General features: G+C 49.6%; 4 protein-coding genes across 4 annotated transcripts; 2 read left to right on the top strand and 2 right to left on the bottom strand.

Moving 5' to 3' along the window:
* Nucleotides 1-3,424: 3,424 nt before the first annotated feature.
* Nucleotides 3,425-5,149, bottom strand: ASPBRDRAFT_56470 (uncharacterized protein; the record flags this gene model as incomplete). The annotated part of the gene is made up of 5 exons (XM_067627572.1): nucleotides 3,425-3,794; nucleotides 3,846-4,024; nucleotides 4,069-4,186; nucleotides 4,242-4,711; nucleotides 4,769-5,149. 5 exons carry the CDS (start codon nucleotides 5,147-5,149, stop codon nucleotides 3,425-3,427), a joined length of 1,518 nt encoding a protein of 505 aa, XP_067477948.1.
* A 295-nt stretch (nucleotides 5,150-5,444) lies between these two features.
* Nucleotides 5,445-7,242, bottom strand: ASPBRDRAFT_44940 (uncharacterized protein). The gene is made up of 2 exons (XM_067625297.1): nucleotides 6,613-7,242; nucleotides 5,445-6,562 (listed from the first exon to the last, which is right to left on the bottom strand). The coding sequence occupies exons 1-2, from the start codon at nucleotides 6,879-6,881 to the stop codon at nucleotides 5,740-5,742; spliced, it is 1,092 nt and encodes a 363-aa protein (XP_067477947.1). The 5' UTR covers nucleotides 6,882-7,242; the 3' UTR covers nucleotides 5,445-5,739.
* ASPBRDRAFT_632207 (uncharacterized protein) lies at nucleotides 6,689-7,884 on the top strand. The gene has a single exon (XM_067628414.1). It carries the CDS (start codon nucleotides 6,923-6,925, stop codon nucleotides 7,586-7,588), a length of 666 nt encoding a protein of 221 aa, XP_067477946.1. The 5' UTR covers nucleotides 6,689-6,922; the 3' UTR covers nucleotides 7,589-7,884.
* A 296-nt stretch (nucleotides 7,885-8,180) lies between these two features.
* Nucleotides 8,181-11,264, top strand: ASPBRDRAFT_56468 (uncharacterized protein; the record flags this gene model as incomplete). The annotated part of the gene is made up of 4 exons (XM_067627571.1): nucleotides 8,181-9,367; nucleotides 9,475-9,535; nucleotides 9,819-10,896; nucleotides 11,239-11,264. 4 exons carry the CDS (start codon nucleotides 8,181-8,183, stop codon nucleotides 11,262-11,264), a joined length of 2,352 nt encoding a protein of 783 aa, XP_067477945.1.
* Nucleotides 11,265-11,946: the final 682 nt, after the last annotated feature.

The following is an 11,946-nucleotide window of genomic DNA, read 5'->3' as shown; positions in this document are numbered from 1 at the left end:
CAAAGGAAAAAAAAAAAAAAAAAAAAAAAAAGAAAAAAGAAAGGATACGACGACATAGATTGATCATAGTAGCCGTTAAGTAGATTCTTATCTGATCCCGTGCGGGAAGAATAAGAAAAATATGAGACATTATGAGAAGGATAATCTACGTGGAAACATGAGTAGCTACTAGTTAGCTGGTGACATGGGGAGCTTTGTTCCGATGATTAATTATTAATAATAATTTAATAAGGGACTGATCAGGAGAGGACGTAAACCTGGTAAGTAAGTAAGTAGATTCTGGTTCGGTTACTCCTTGGTTGGTTCCTCCTTAGTAGGTAAGTAAGTAGTAGGAGGACGACGCCGGTTTAGCCGATACTAGCCATCCAGTTAGCTGGCTTAACCAGGTTTGGGGCCTCCCGTCTGTTGGTTATTTTTTTTAATTGTTTTCCAACTATTTTATTTTTATCTTATTTGGGTCTCATCTTGGTGAGTGTCGACATGTTGACAACTCAGGAGACAACTGCGGGATTTGGTAAGGGATGAGGGAGATGTGTCGTTTTAGTGGGAGTTTATTTCTGTCTACAGAGTAAGTTACTCGAATATCTGGGGATGTGTGGATGACGGGGGATCTGCGTTATTAGAGTATTTTATTATTTTGTAGTTTAGTGTTGTTATGAGAGGTGGGATCGATACAATGAGATGAGAGTAATTAGTAGCTGGCTGGCTTCTATACATATGGTGTATGCCACTTCTTTAGTAGTACTCTAGAGTGAGGGAACCTCACTACTCACATTAATACCTGCTGATAGAGTTCCTTCCCTTCTATACCAGATAGCTTTCACAAGTGGTGTGTGAGAAATCCGCCAATACCATTCAATCCCTGAACTACCCTTGAGCTCAAACTTAGTAGTAGAGAGTAGAGAGACAGAGCTTGTGTGGGTCCCTCATTTCCTCCTACTAACTACCCCTCATTTCTCCCTATACAGAGTAGTAGTAGAGGTACGTAGTCAGAATCAGATAGGTATAGCCTTGATCGACCGACCAGCCTCGATCACGAGCACGTAGTAATACCACCAACCAACAAACCAACCAACCAAGCCCATTCCCAATGAAAGGATTAAGTTAGTTTAACGTTCTTAGTGCGGGATTATATTAAAGTGGAAACGGGAAGGTGATCTGCATTAGTTGCAGACAAATGCAAGTCATTCAGATTCAATCGAGTATGAAAATTAGAAAAAGAAAAAAAAAATGGAGAATATTGATTTGTGGGTTTTTCTAGTGGTGGATTTTGCTTGGTCTGTGCTAGACTACCTAGGTTGGGGCTAGTTTTAGTTTCTAGGTCTTTTTAACAAGCTAGTCCTGGATAGGGAAAGCCGGGAGGCGACTCGGGATGAACTTAACTTTTTGTACTTTTTACAAATTACTGACTGTACCTCTGTCGGTAGATTTATGGGTTTGGGGGGAAGTTCGGGTTGGCGCGGGTGTAACTTAAAACTTATTTAGTGGAAGGGTCGTTTCCTGGTAGATGGGACTCTGGGAGAGTGTGGACGATGCTGGGTAGGTTCAGGTTCGGGTGGTTGCGTTCCTTGGATCTTTTTCCTGGCGCTCTTTTGGGAGTCCTTCTGTCTTCTGTGTGTCTGTGTGTCTGTGTCTTGTGAGAGGGAGAGGGAGAGTAGGAGAGGAAGTAAGTTTGGCTTATTCTATTTGACTTCAAGGAGTAGATGCTTTCGTAGAGTACTTGTTGTTCAATCTCGTATTAATATATTAGATCTAGTCTTTACCTTCACACTAACACTCAACAAATCGATCTACAGAACTTAGCAGAACCCACTAAATCTGTCCTACTAATTACTACATAGCCATCACACACAGGAAGAGACCCTTCCCTCCCATCTAGAACTAAATCCATTCATCCATCATCCATTTCTAGTAATACTACTAAGACCACTCTCGTAAATACATTCCCACCCATAATCCCACACCCAACATGGAAGTATTTTCCGTCTCGGCTAAAACCACCCACTGCCCATTCCCTACTACGTTAAGGAAGGAGTAAAACCAGCTACCCGATTTCCTGGAAATAGGGATTGGAATGGGTCTATGGAGACCTAGGCTGTTCATTTAAACTAAACTAAAATAAGTAACTGATTCAGGTGTGGGCTTGGCTCTTGCTAATTGCTACTGTTGTGTGCGAAATGTGGGCTGGGGCTAGCTACATGGCCGATCGACCAGTAACGGTGGAGTTCACACTGAAGTCTAGAACTTGGGGAGCTGGGAGCTTCGGGAGGTGATAGCCCGATGGGGGTCTATTGGAGGTGGAGGAGAGGGAAAAGGGTTGGAGCTGGTGTGGAGTTGGGGGTGGTTGATCATGGCTGCTGCTGCTGCTGCTGCTCCAGAGATTCAGTGGGAATGGAATGGGTTTGTGTAACGTGTTCTGGGCAGTTAGCTTGTTGTTTGCTTACATCAGGATTATTGAGTAACTAACTAGCTATCTATGTAGGTAGTAGATGAAAAAGAAATGAAAGAGAATACTGAGACTGTCCCTGCCAAGTGCCAAGTACATACACATAGCAGATAATAGAAGTGTACTAACTACCACCTACATAATACTAATAGTAGAGAATAGCAATAGAACACTGCCTATTAACAAGCATACGGCCTCAAGTCTACCCTAACCCTCTCTCGCACACACTCCCAACCGTATATACTACTATTCCCACCCCATAAAGTCCACCCTAACCTCCAATCTAACCCAACCAACTGTCCCAATCTAGACCAAAATACCCTTTCCAATCCAGGTATAACACCCTTTCATTGGTCCTCCCATCCACCGACTGACTGACGGACGGGTCGCCTCCGTCCGCAATTCCCATGGGTACTCAGCGCCCAGAGAGCCAGAATATCCCCAAGTAGCAAAGGGGTGCGGGTCTCGGGGATGGCCGGGCCCCGCCGCTTCTTCTTACCTCTCAGTTCAAACTGTAGACAGTGGTAAGTATCTAGATGGACGTATTGTATCCACTTACTGCCAGTCTGCACAGTCACCCATTCGCTCGCTTGTTACTATAGTAAGTTGTATTGTCACTGTGTCAGTGGTCAATCTGCAGTCCTACTAGTGCCTAGTGGAGCCTGGGTGGAGTTGCTTCATGTATTCAGGATACAATGTATATTACACGCTTGTATGTAAGGAGCTTGTAACGGCTGGAAGGCCGAGATTTGTTTCCCCTCCCCTTCCCCCCACCCCCAATTCTATGTCAGGTTTAGGCTATATTTGGGAGGATCTAGATGGTCTTGAATCAGGGATTCGTTTGGAAATTGATCCTATGGATTGGATTGGTATGTACTTTGGGGTCGATCTAGGTACAGAATTGGAAGATAATAGATACTAGAAAAGGAAATAGGAAAATGGGAAAAAAAAAAAAAAAAAGGGATAAGGGTTGAAGGACTATACGATTCGCCCGCTAAACAATTCCCGACCGATCTCGCCGCTACGCCGCACCCCCACGCTCGAACTGCTGCTGCGTCGTCGTCGGCTACGGCTCTCGGCTGGGTCCGCCGGACTGAGTCCGCTCGCCCGTGCATGCAGGTTCAGAATGTCGGTTAGACTGACTACCCCGACTAGCCGCCCCGAAAGCCGTGCCCCGGGTAGCGCCGAGGCCGGGATCGACGGTGCGCTGAGGTACGCCGCGGTGCCGTTGTTGACTGCGGGTGAGGGGGGTGGGCTGGAGTTGGTTACCAGTGGGATGTGCACGGATGAGTGGGAGGGTGTAGGAGGTCCTGATGAGGATGGTGATAGCGGATCGGTGACCCAGAGGCTATCGGTTTGTTAGTAGTTGTGACTTTGTATGTGCTGGATCTAGGCTTACCGATGGGATCGGGTGGCGACCACCTTGGCGACCGTGTGCGCTAGTGTCGACCCTGGGTTCACGTGGAAGACTGGGAACGAATCCTTGCCCTCTTCCAAGCCGCGATTCGACAGAATCACGGAAATGAAATGCGTGCATGTGTTGCGAAGCAGCGGGAGTGATGATGAGCGCGTGAGAAGCTGTCTGGTCAGCGGTGTTCCTTCAGCCTTATAGTGCTGCGTACCTTGACGTCCGTTGTAGAGATGTTGCCGACAACGTTGAAGTGGTTGTCCACCACTGCAATGGACGAAATGCCCTCTTCATTCATGATCTGCAGCGCATCAACGAGCGGCCGATCGCCACTACATACCATTAGCTAAATCACTTTAGGGAAAAGTTTCAAGGTGTGACACGCACTTAATCGAAATCACATCTCGCGACCCGATTCGCAGATCATGCAGCGACTGCGGATATAGCTGGTCAATCACGGGGAAGCTGCGGCCGTTCTCCCACAGGAACTTGACCAGCCGGAATTGACTGAAAATGCCCACTACCTCATTGTCATCCCTCTCGCTGACCACTACCACGCGATGCACTCCGCCGCCGAACGTCTGTACAGCTGTCATGACACTAGCCGATGCCGGCAGTGTCGTCAGCGGTTCCTTGCGGCCGAGATCCTTGACATCTCGCAGCGGAATCGGAATGCCTTCTTTCGCTTTGCGAGCGAGCTCTTCGTACGATGCGAGGAGCTCCTCATCTGGCTGCGTCAGTCCCGCTGCCAGCAGGAGATAGGCGTTCAGGTCGGAGTAGTCAAAGGTGCCCACGGCCGACTTGTGCTGGGGCGATTCCCGGATCAGCAGCACCGGAGCCCCGGTGTCAATCAAGATCTAGCAGAGTCAGCCCGCGACTCGGAAAGTCTATCAGGATTTAGCAGCAGCGCCCACATTTGTCGCTTCTTCAATTCCGGTGTCTACCTCGACGAACTTCAGGTCGTCTGGACTGACCAGCTCCCCGATGGAGATCTCCCGCCAGTCTCGGCCGACAAACGCGGGGTTGGCATTGTTCGGAGCTGGAGGATTGTCGATGAGACTCTGGATGGCAGCCTGTGTCAGGGAGGGCTGTCGGCGTGCTCGCGGTGAGCCCGGTGTCGCACGGAGGCTGTCGCTGATGCTCTGACGGTGCTGATGGTTCGGAGCGTGCGAGGAGAGGCGGAGTGACCGAACGCTGGCGGATGGCGTGCGGGAATCCGTGCTAGAACGAGGGGATGCAACGTTCGATCCACTGGAATTGCTGTCTGCAACCGTTTCCATCGGGCGGTCCGTCATGGTGGACGGAAATGGGAGGTCGGGGAGGAGCTTAGGTAAGGAGGGAGGGGCGCAGTTGGCGTGCAAGGAGAAGTTCTCCGGAATGGAGTAGCTGTACAAAAGTACGTGAGACCTGATCTGGGGAGGTGATGCTCCCGATTCGAGACAAACAACAGCATCAAAAGTGGGCGGTTCAGGCTGCAAGAAAGGAGAAGCAAGCTGGATGGGAGGCGAAGGTGCAAGGAGAGTCACTCATTCGAAGCCTCCCAAAAAGGCGGGGATGCGGCGGCTCCCTTTAATCGGCCAATCAGCAGTCCCCGCTTGTCATCCCGGCGTCATTCCAGCTCCAGTCTGAACATCTCCTAGTCTCTAGTAGTCTCCAATGGTTTTGCTTTACACTACATCGTCCCTAGCATTCTTTACCCGAGACTGAACAGACTTGTCTTCTTCTTGCTGATCTACAGCCATGCAGGTACACTCTGCAACACCCACACCTGTGGTGGCACTCCCGGCCGAGATATGACCGACCATCCCTGAGACTGCAGTGACATCATCCAGCTAGTATAAATTATGGATATCGTCCCCACTTGATGGCATGACACTTCCGACAATCAAGTCAAGTCTTCCAGCAGTCCTTCCCAACCTATCTTGCGGTATTTATCTGGTCTTTTGTTTTTCATCTGGGGATGGCCTCGTGGCCTTTTCTGGCCTGATTCTCGCTCGTGCTTATAAACGTTGCTGCCATCGCGGTAGAAGCAGAATAGCTTCTCTTTCTTCATTGGCGCCTTGCGCACGGTTTGGCTAGGGTTGATCTCGAAATTCAAGATGGGGGCAGTGTCCAGGCCTGTCGACCTTTTTGCCTCTTTTTGGGTAACCGATAGATACTGTTCGTAGAGAGCCACGCCTTGTCTTGATTCGGGATCTACCAGCCATCCTTCAACCTGGACATCATCCCTAGACGTCCTTGTGAGATCCCCACAGTCCAGCGCTAAAACAATCTCCAACGATGGAAAACGTCGCAGGTACTGGAGGATCTGCTCTGAGAGGTCGCGTTGACGATACAAAACCAAAACTCGGAGATGTGCAAATGCCCCAGAACTCTGCTGCAACTCGCTCCACGACCGGATGACACGATTGCTGAGCGTGACCCCAGACGACTCGCCGCTATTCCAGGCCTGTGGTGGCGATGAAATCTCCAAAGCTACCAGGTTCTGAATGCTGGCTATTTCCACGAGGTCAGGAATCCTGGCGATTGAAGGGTCCAACGTCAACAGCACCCGCCAACTCAAAGCATCACTGCTCACCAATTGCCAGTATTCCGGCATGCCCAGCTCCACACTTCTGACACTATATGAGCGGTAAGGGCTGACTTCTCGGAATTGCTCGGGGTAGGCTGTGGCAAAGAGCTTCCAACTGTGTAGAGTTCGTCTCTTGCTACGGCAAAATTAGGCCAAATCCATATTTAACGATCTAGATCATCCTACCTCTTGCCAAGACAATCCCAGAGGTAACTAGCAATATGCCAGGGTACATAAGCAAATATCTCAGGCCGTAGACTCCTCTGATCAGACAGCAGGCGTTTCATAGCGCAGTGCTGTAGTGAGGGGGCCCCGGCGCGGCTGGTCTCCTCCCAGCCCTTTGGCAGAAATGGGGACTCATGAACCCAGGAGTGTCCATCTGCGTGCTTGGAAGGATGGAAGATTATCTCTCTGTAGGCTTGGCCAGTCCTCCGGTCAATGGTGACGCCGGTCATCTTTTAAGACCGCCCGCCCGGGCTTTGGATGTGAGCTAGCAATGCGTTACTCAACTGCGGCACAGAGATTTCTCATTGACAAGCTATGCAAGCACGTATTGCATGGTAATAGAATAGCCCGTTCACGACGAGTGAATAGTGCTGAATGGCGCGTAATATTGCGTGGTAGGAGTAGATGTTTCACCGCAGACGCAATTCAATGGACACAATCACGTGACATACGACAAGCACAAACACAAATATTACGGCCTGATACAACGTCCAAGGAAACTTGTGGAAGCGTGCGATTGAGCAGATTGACGGACCGTACTCTCAGCCACCGGACATGTGCTTGCAGTATCTCTGTTGTGATGGCTTGTCATGTGACAGGCTGGTGGAGAAGTACAGTGAGTGGGAGTGCCAGATTTCCTAATGAGGAAGCCCCACCGATCGAGTGGTTCGTTCTTTCCTTTCTGTATTTTGGTTGTCTTCATCCTCTTCCTCCTCTCTTCCTCTCTTCCTCTTCGTCTTCTCCTTCTCCTTCTCATCCCGTCTGTCAGAAGCCCCAGTCACATAAAACAGCAAGGCTCCCATTACAGTTTTGCCATGACCAACTTAGAATGCCGCGTGATCGGACTGACTGGATCCCGATGGCGAACTACCATGCAACTAACACAACACTCATGCTAACAGGAACCCACAGCCGCTCAAATGATTCATCGCCATAATCTCATTACGGAATTGAACCCAAGGGATCTCTCGGTATCCTCACTGCAGCAAGTTACGCGGACAGCGACGGTCTAAATTTGTTACATTCAGGGATGTGTCCGCCCTGTTCCTGCGTTCCCTGCAGATGACTGTCCCATATCCACGCCCGGAGGGCTGGTCAGCCGCTGCGCCTCGATGTCCCATAGGTCACAAGTCAATCGAGGCTGACGCGGGTGCCAAGCGGCGAGCCCTCTCATGCATGTATCTTTCCGCCTGCATATCTCTGTCGATCCTATACCCCGCAGGGCCACAGCCTTATGGCCCTGTTCTTCTGACTCCTCCAAATGGGAATGACTCAGGCTAGGTTGCCTGAGCCCGTTATAGATATCACTGCCCTGCGGCTTGGGATCAACATGATGCAGTTCTGCAGGATCAGGAGGCTGCCTGCCTCGTGGCGCCCGATACTGTACATTTCAAGAGGCTATAAAATGAATTGAAAGTCTTCACTAACCTGCAAAACGCTGTTCTTTCCCCTAAATCGCTATCAATCCAATCAACTAGTCTCATCAGTCATTTCGGACTTTAACTCACACGAGCAGACACGCACTAACCATGTCTTCTGATGCAAATCTCAAAGACCCTACCGCTCTCCATAGGGTCGTACGGGTAGTACATGCGTGGAAGCGAGAGTCAAGCATACTCCAACTGTTCACATCCTTCATATCAAAGCCCCCATCGATTCAGGCGGCAGACGTACGTCAGCATACTGTATGGCTGTTTGATAACACGGCCTACCAACTACCGACGCCCACAGCGTCCAGGCAGGCATCATGGCGTGCGGAAGTCGTGGCCTGCGCTTTTCGCAAGGATAGCCGGAGGGATATCACCAAGCTCGTCGCCATGATTGCAGACCTCATCGGATTGGATGGAGAAATAGGAACAGACAAGGAGACACGCCATCGGATAACAGAACGACTACAGCCATTTCTATTTCATACTGCATCCGCCCACTTGATGACACTTGAAACCCCTTTGCCGAACAGCACTATCCAGATGCAGCAGATCGGACCCACCGATGACAGTGGCATCAGTAGCCAGACCATCAGCGCCGACAGCAAGCACATCACGGATGGCACTAAGATCCGGTCTTACTTGAGAGGTTGGGGAAACCAGGTTTTCATGGATACCATCTTTGCTGGTCCAGAAGGTTGGCTTGTCATCTCCGACATCGACGATACAATCAAGTACACCAAGACTTCTGAGTCCATCGGCATCCTCCGGACCACGTTCGTTGATGATCCTAAGCCCATTGCCGGAATGCCACAGCTCTATGCCCATATCCAGAACCAGCTTGTACCCACATGGTTCTACATCTCAGCTTCCCCGTATAATTTGTACCCATTTCTGCACGGGTTCCTTGGTGCATACTTCAGTCCGGGTACAATGATCCTTCGAGACACATCCTGGCTGGATATAAGCGAGCTAGTGAAGTCCTTCACCGTCAACACACACGAGTACAAGGTGGACCGCGCGGAGAAAATTCATGGTTGGTTTCCCAAGCGCCAAGTGCTCTGTATCGGAGACTCCACCCAGCAAGATCCCGAAGCCTACGCAGAACTTTATAAGAGGCATCCGCATTGGATCCAAGCAATTTGGATCAGAAAGGTTACAGATGTGCCTCATTTGGATGAGCAGAACTCCCCAGAGAGATTCAAAACTGCGTTTGCGGGTATCCCGGAGCATGTGTGGAGGGTGTTCGAACAACCAGCCGAAGTACACCATCTGGTGGCTGAACTCAAGTCAAAGCAGTCGACAGGCACAATGTCTAAAACAAGGCCTGGTCAATCAACAGAAACTTCCGCCACCACCGGAAGACTTGGTGACGAGCTCAATATCGCCTGATCAGTCGATCTATTGACGGTGCTGAGATAAGCCGTTCTCCTTCGGGTTACGTCAACATGAGAACGGTGGCTGCAGCCCACTCCAAATTTATACTACTAAGCTAGTACCCTTGCACCCAAAGGTTGCAGACCACCTAAATTTTCATGATCTATTGGAAGAAGCCCCGAATATACCAAAGTCAAGGCTGCTTATTCACCGAAAACTTTTATCGCACTTGGCGCAAGTACAACTAAAGTTCGCGACAATCATTGTCGCACCGATTCATATCAATTGAGTTCCAATTGTTACTCGATTGAGAGACTGCAACACTATCACTGTGTCAGTGAATCCGAGCAAATCATCATGAAGCCTGCAAAGCCTCAGTCAACCACGATGGACGAACAGACGTTCGTGCCACCAACCATGAGAGCGCTGTACTTCAGTCCGGCATCAACAGCCGTCACAGACCACAGAAATATGGACGGACCTAGGATGGATTCCCGCGTAAAGTTCGACACAGACTTTCAAACTCCCATCCCCTCCGGGAACGACTATCTCGTTAAGGTGCAGGCAGCAGCCTTTTCACATGATGAGCTGCGGCTGTCTAATATTTTGAACCCATCCAAGTCCATTCCGCAGATTCCTTTGCATAGCTTTTGTGGCACGGTCATCAGTACTCCTGAAAAGGACCACTGGAACCCAGATGGCCCCAAGTTCAAGGTTGACGACGCCGTCTTTGGGCTGATCAAGCACTCGCGCGACGGCGCAGCTGCCGACTATGTCATCGTATCAGAAGATGAGCTGGCATACAAGCCCAAGAATGTCAGCGCTGCCGAAGCAGCTACCATCCCCATGCCAGCTTTGACGGCCTGGGAGGCGTTATTCAAGTACGCCGGGCTTGACACCACCGACGTTAAGCAAGGTCGCCAGCAGCTAAGGGTTCTCATTACCAATGCGCGCAACAATGAGGTTGCCACTCAGGCACTACAATTGCTTCGATCGCATAAGCTCTTCCCACACTGTCGGCCCTGGATTTGCGCAACCTGTGACGCTGAAGACCAGGAGGATTACCTGCGGAAGCAATATAACGTGGACGAGACGATCTGTGCGCCTCTTCCCCTACCACATGATTATGATCTCGGGTCTATCTTCCGTAAGAACCGCTGGGATCCGGTAGATGTCGTCCTGGACTGTGCTGGCCAGCAGATGTTCGAGCAAGCACACTCTCCAAAGGTTATCAAGGAACACGGTGCTGTGTTGACCGCGGTAGACTCGACGCCGGCGGAAACCCGGGATCCTCTCGGTGATGATGAACCACGCAAGGATGGCGTGCTTAGTCGCTTCATCCTCGTCAGCCCCAACGGTAAAGCCTTGAGCCGGATTTCGGAACTAGTAGAGGCAGACGAGGTCCGAGGGCGGGTTGAGAGCATCAAGGATTTGGTTGATGGCACAGACGTGCTATCTGCAGGGGCGGCGGGAGCGGGTGGAGGACGACGGGGAGGAATGATGGTGATCCGGGTTAACTAGCATGAGGTCTTTGATTTCTATCATACTGTAACATTGTGATTTATTGCAGCATGACAGCTCAGTGAATGTACCATACCTGGCAGCTACATTAGCGATTAGAACCTTCAATGTATAGACTACTAAATTCAAAATAAGACGATACTCAGAACGGGGCATGTCGATGACAGATCAGCTCTTCAGCCTGGACTGCGTGAGACGGGCTAATACCAAAATTCTTTTCTTGTTATTGATTCTTACAGGTAGACGAAGCACACCCCTGAAGTAACTAACGACATGGTGGAAGAGTAAAGCGCTAGAAGGTCAATCAATAGACGGAAAATAAGAAGGGGAGAAAAGAAGAAAGGTAAAAAAAAAAGAGGGGGGGAGTAGAAGCACATGAAAGTCCAACCCGGTTCAAATGCAGCATAGGATAAAACAAAACCACCCAGTCACAATACGAGTTTAGTGTGAAGTGACTGAAGATGAAGGAAATGAATTGATCGAAAGGAACACGGAATCAAACAGCACATGCCACCCGGTATACATGGTAGATACATTTTGGAATGAAAATGAGTAGACGAGAAAAGGAGGGTTCTCTGCTACATACATAGTATGTAGTTAGAGGAAAGAGAAATAAAGGGGAGTGATAACGTGATTAGACGAGGGAAGCCTTTGGTATAATGATTTAGTAAGGGAAAGGAAAAGGAAGGAGGAAGATGGTAGAAGAAAATAAATTTTTAAGGGAAATAAAAGATTCATAAATAGAATAGTAAATAAAAAGCAGAGGCCCATGCAAGGCCTGATTGGTTCTCTCTTTCTCCTTGTGTAGTACACTCATTCTCATTCTCTCTCTTATCTTTTTTTTTTATTATCTTTTGGATAGTTTTGATTGTCTGACGAGGACACAAACCAGTTGCGTCTTTGTCGTGGCATACCGGGTTCAATGCTCTGGATGACGCCCCGGTGCTGTTTGTCTGTCCCGGCTGCATGC

Source organism: Aspergillus brasiliensis (assembly GCF_001889945.1).
Source record: "Aspergillus brasiliensis CBS 101740 unplaced genomic scaffold ASPBRscaffold_8, whole genome shotgun sequence".
Lineage (NCBI taxonomy): Eukaryota > Fungi > Ascomycota > Eurotiomycetes > Eurotiales > Aspergillaceae > Aspergillus > Aspergillus brasiliensis.
The sequence above is the reverse complement of the archived record's forward strand: the minus strand, read 5'-3'. Positions and strand labels throughout refer to the sequence as shown.

Bases quoted from the DNA above. Each gene is read 5' to 3' on its own strand.
- ASPBRDRAFT_44940 (XM_067625297.1), bottom strand. From the start codon at position 6,881: ATGACCGGCGTCACCATTGACCGGAGGACTGGCCAAGCCTACAGAGAG. The intron at 6,563-6,612 runs GTAGGATGATCT...ATTTTGCCGTAG, and splicing joins TGGGATTGTCTTGGCAAGAG to CAAGAGACGAACTCTACACA.
- ASPBRDRAFT_632207 (XM_067628414.1), top strand. From the start codon at position 6,923: ATGCGTTACTCAACTGCGGCACAGAGATTTCTCATTGACAAGCTATGC.